The following is a 5,746-nucleotide window of genomic DNA, read 5'->3' as shown; positions in this document are numbered from 1 at the left end:
CTACGATGGAATTCTACTAGCTGTTACAACGACGACTTTCTATTGAGCCCAGAGGTGGGGGGTGCGGGTTGAGCAAGTCGTAGAATAACATGTATGGGACAATTTCGCTTTATAAAACACACAAGTACACAGGCACATAGACAGAAAAGGTGTTTGGAAGATACAAAGCAGACAAATAATCATGGCTGTCTCTGGGCTGTGGAACTAGGAGAGGGCTATTTTCACCTGTTACTTTATCTACCACTGTACTTTTTACTTTTATAATAAGTATGTATTATTTTTGTAACAGAAAAAAATAAACTCATTCTATAACATTTGGATTTTTAAAAAATTATAAGGAAACAGAAAAAAAGAGAAATGAATTCTTTATCACACAGAGGCATTAAAGTGTCAACACTTTTCTTATCAGTCCTGTTAATGCATTTTTAACATATCTGCGATCTTATTTAACATAATTTGGGGATTATCTTTCAATTAAGATAATACTGTATTTTCCCTATAGAAATCTCACAGAATAAAGAGACACAAGAGAATAAAAAGCACATGTATTCCCATCACCTGGAGATAATTGCTTAAGCTCTCATGAAATTCAAGTGCACAGAATTGGATTATGAGTAATCCAACACACTGTCACAGAACATGCACGCTCTCTCACTGAACAACTGATATTGTTGCCCACAAACTTGTTCCTTTATTTAATTTTCATAATAATCATACAAGCATTAAATAGTCAATGTTTTTAATTATGTAATGAATACCCACCCACCCATCCAACCTGAGCACTAGTATACTGCCAATAACTTCCATCCACTGCTGTGATCTTCTCCTACCCCTTTTCCTCAGCCCCAGTGACCATTATCCTGAATTTCTGATTGCTGTTCCTTTGCTTCTTAATAAAATATTTTTAATCCCAAACATATATGTACATTTAAATAATACAGCTTTTAGTTTTACTTGTTTTTGAATAACATACAAAGAATAGCCTCTTATATGTAGTCTTCCGGGACTTGGTATCTTAATTTAACATGATAGAAGTAAAATTTACCCATATTATTATTATGTGTAGCTGCAGAGCATTCATTTCACTGCTGTATAATATCCCATTCTGTAAATATATCACAATCGATTCATTTTCCTTTTGGGACTTCTGCTACCAATATTTTAGTGTATATTCTATTGGTCATTTTTTTGAAGACATTAATATAGTTTTCTTTCTACAAAATCTGAATATTATATTTTCATGTGAGCTGTTTCTCTCACTACTGAGACCTTGTGAACATATTCCCATTTCGGTAAATATTCCTCTGTGGTATAAATTTAAAAGACTGCATAATATCTCATCATATCATTGCAATACAAGTCTATTTAACAATCCACAATTGTTAGACATCTGATTGCTTATAATTTTTTTTTGCTGTGATAAGCATTATGGATGCACATATTCTCTGGCTCATAAACTCTCCTTTTAATAATTTATCCTAAGTAATATCTGAATATATTTGCATATAATCACATACAGGGCCACCATGAGGGATGACAAAGTTTTTGTTCTGCACAACAGTGTACGTGCTCATCACAGCAGTTTTTATAATACAAGAAAAACTGGAAATAATTTAATGCCCATCAATAAGACAAAGTAAATAATTTATGTATTAAAGTTATAATATAAGGGGGAGGGTATAGCTCAAGCGGTAGAGCGCATGCTTAGCATGCACAAGGTCTGGGGTTCAATCCTCAGTACCTCCTCCAAATATAAATAAATAAACCCAATTACCTCCCCTTCATAAAAAAAAAGAAAAAAATTTAAAAAACATATTTTTTAAAAAAAATTAAGGTATAATATAGATGCACTCTTGCTGACAGAAAGAGATGTCTACAGTTTATTGTTAAGTGAAAAAATAGGTTAAAAGGCAGTATAATTCCATTTTGTAAAAGAAAATAAACACACTTCTGAAACAGTATGGAAGAGCAAACACCAAAAACCCTACAGCAATTATCTGAGTACTGAGTTTGAGATTTTAATTTTTTAACTTTGCTTACTTAGATTTTGAAGTGTTTTCAACAGTAAAACTTGATTACATGTATAATAAAAAGATGAATAAACAATGAATGTTTATGAACAATCTTTTAAATATTTTTCCTGAATGTAAAATACTTTCACACTGTAAGAAATTTGGAAGAAAATAAGAACATAAAGAAGTAAACAAAAACCACACATAATCATACCAATTAATTCACAATCTCCAATGTATTTATTTGTAGTCATTTATCTCTGATTATATATACTTAAAATAATTGCAATCATACTTTATATAATCTTATATGCTGATTTCTGATTTAACATTGTATAATATGACCATATCATAAATAATTTAATGGAAGAATATTCTATCACATGGAAATAGCATGTTGATTTAATCATGCCCTTAAAATCAGACCTTTAGGTTTTTCTGTATTTCACTATACCAAATAACTATGTGAGGAATATCTTTGTGCATGAATTACCCACGTTTTAGATAATTTCCTTGAGTCAATTCATTGAACTGAAAATACTAAATCAAAGAATACCAACATTTTCATATCCCTTGATATATATTGCCAAAACTATACTTACTATACATTTTAAGGTGTCACGGAGTAGTAGGAAAAAAAGTCAGAATATGTTAATCCCATGCCCATCTGTAGTACTTGCTGTTTAACCTCTAATTAGGTAAAACTCATATAAAAAACATCTATCCTGTGTTAGTCACAAGGTTATTTTGATAATCAAATGAGAAAATAGCTCCTTAGGTCACCATAAATATTACTTCCTCAGAAATGCTTTCCTTGACTTTCCAGACTCTTACAGCATCCTATACTTACTTTTCTTTCATGGCCTTACAACAACTAATAAATAATGATTCAATTATTTGTACATTGTCTGTTTCCCTCAAATGATTTTAAGCTCCATTAAAATATACCTGGCACACAGCTGACACTCAATAAATATTTGTTGAATGAAAAGAATGAATGAATGAATGAATGAATGAATGAATGAATGAAGTGACAGCACTTTGTAAACTAAATCATTAGACATTTGGAAGATATTTCAATTATTATTATTATTCATAATTTGTGTTATAATATAGATGATTCTAGGTCTTTAAGTTATTTTTCCCTAATCACTAGTAAACTTAATGCTTGTCATGCTAACCAGAGGCACAGGTAGAAACAATCCTGGAAGCACCTGGTAGGCGCTGAGACTTGGAGAACCAAGTAGTTAGTTCTCTAGGTTAGCATGCTATGAGTTAAACAGTTATAGTTACCAGTGGTCGGACACAAGGCAGTGGTCAGGAATCCAGGAGGTCAGTGATATTTGAAGAAGCAGGTGGATCCTGGAGGTCAGAAACAAACTAATGGTAAATGGTCTAGATAGTAAGGTACAAACTGGAGGATGGTCAGTGATCAGGGATTAAACCAGATGGGAGAGTTAAATTCCAAGCATCAGTACTCAAAGCATAGAGCCATGAATATGATTTTAAAGCAAAGGGTACTTGAATTCAGTGCTCCCTTATATTATTTCTATCCAAACTGAAAATGATATCAGGAAGTGTCTGTGCCTAGTTCCATAGATATGGGCAAGGAAATGGTAGTAGCTAGTTGAGGAATGAGATCTGTGAACACAAATAAGTTCTGATAAATGACAGGATAAAGTGAGACCATTGATATATATGATCTTAAAATACTTTACACATAAAATGGGAGCAATCAAGCTTCAGATCCTGTAATTCCCATCTTGATTTTCAACAGCAGATATTATGGCATAATGGATAGCATCATGGACTCTGGAAACAGGCTAGCTGGGTTCAAATCCTAGAACTGTACTTTAGTGCTTGTGTCCTTTGGACAAGTTACTTCACCTCTGTGTGCCAGTTTCCTCATCTGTAAAACAGGGATGATAGTACCTACCTTAATGGGTTCTTGTGAAGATTAAATGAGTTGATGCATGTAAGGACCTTAGAACAGTGCCTGGACGTAGCAAATGCTATGTTAATGTTATTATTATTATTATTATCATCATCATCATCATCATTATTACTTATGTCACATAAGACCAAACAACAAAAATTGATGTTACAAAAAATAAATACACTGTATGTTAATTTCATCTAAAATAATACAGTCTCTAAACAAGTATTTTTCTCATTAAAATAAGAATTTCACTTGTAACTAAACAGAGTTGACTGTATAAAAAATATAAGCATTAGCAAATTAGCAAAATTTATCACAGCAATCCCATCTGTGTGTTTATAGAAGCTGTTTTATGAACACTATCTTTAAAAGTTGTAAAGAATAAATATACATTTCCTAGTAGCAAAAAACACTATTAAGCTGCAGTACAGTTGATCCATAAGATCTAGTCTATAAGAAGGAATGCCCTATTCAATTTTTTGAAGCTAATTCTACCAGAAGCAGGAATTTTTGAGTTGGAAGACTTGTCTGTGGAGAAATCTGAACATGGAAATGCTCAGACTTGGGAAGACTAATCTTGAAAAAGTCTGGACCTGGGGAAAGGGCAGAAGACCTGGACTATGGAACATGTTAAAAATACCTGGATATCGTAGACACTGGAAGACCTGAATGTTAGAAGACCGGTACACTGGAGACGTTGGAAGACGTGGATATTGAGCCTGCTGTTGGAAGACTGAGTATTTGTCGGAAGACATGGAGGTGCTGGAAGACGTGGAGATGCTGGAAGACATGGAAATGCTGGAAGACAAGAAGACGCTGGAAGCCCTGGAGATGCTGGAAGACTTGGAGGTGTCAGAAGACATGGATTTTCTGGAAGACGTGGCTTTGTTGGAAGACGTAGATTTTCTGGAAAATGCAGCTATGGTGGAAGACGTGGATTTTCTGGAAGATGCAGCTATGGTGGAAGACGTGGACTTTCTGGAAGACACGGCTATGTTGGAAGACATGGATTTTCTGGAAGATGCAGCTTTGGTGGAAGACGTGGATTTTCTGGAAGATGCAGCTTTGGTGGAAGGCATGGATTTTCTGGAAGACACAGCTTTGGTGGAAGACGTGGATTTTCTGGAAGACACGAATTTGATGGAAGACACAACTTTGTTGGAAGACAAGGATTTGCTGGAAGACATGGATTTTCTGGAAGCCATGGATTTGATGGAAGACATGGATTTTCTGGAAGACTTGGATAGGCTGGAAGACCTGGAGGTCATTGGAAGACATGGATTTCCTGGAAGACATGGCTTTTCTGGAAGACATGGATTTTCAGGAAGACCCGAATTGTCCGGAAGACCTGGATTATTTGGAAGACATAAATTTGCTGGAAGACCAGGAGGTTACTGGAAGACACGAATTTTCTGGAAGACATTAATCTCTAGGAAGACATAAATTTGCTGGAAGACTTGACTTTAGTGGAAGACGTCACTTTATTGGAAGACCTGGATTTAGTGGAAGACATAGATTTTTGTCTGGAAGACGTGGGTTGACCGGAAGACTGGATTTGGTGGAAGACATGGACTAGTTGGAAGAATTGGATTTTTCTGGAAGATCTGTATTTGATGGAAGACGTAGATTTTTCTGGAAGACGTGAACTGGGTGGAAGACTTGGATTTCTTTCCGGAAGACACAGATTGACTGGAAGACCTGGATTTTTTCCGGAAGACGTAAATTAGCTGGAAGACTTAAATTGGTGGAAGACATAGATTTTTCTGGAAGACGTGGATTGGCTGGAAGATCTTGA

At 34.8% G+C, this 5,746-nt stretch overlaps 1 protein-coding gene across 1 annotated transcript; it reads left to right on the top strand.

Annotated features, from left to right (window-relative positions):
• The first annotated feature begins 1,526 nt into the window (after positions 1-1,526).
• On the top strand, positions 1,527-5,746 carry CDR1 (cerebellar degeneration related protein 1). The gene is given in 3 exon segments (XM_032474714.1): positions 1,527-1,562; positions 4,684-5,559; positions 5,561-5,746. Coding segments are annotated over 3 exon segments (1,098 nt in total).

Source organism: Camelus ferus, chromosome X (assembly GCF_009834535.1).
Source record: "Camelus ferus isolate YT-003-E chromosome X, BCGSAC_Cfer_1.0, whole genome shotgun sequence".
Lineage (NCBI taxonomy): Eukaryota > Metazoa > Chordata > Mammalia > Artiodactyla > Camelidae > Camelus > Camelus ferus.
Note: the sequence above shows the minus strand (reverse complement) of the source record. Positions and strands in the feature narration are given on the sequence as shown.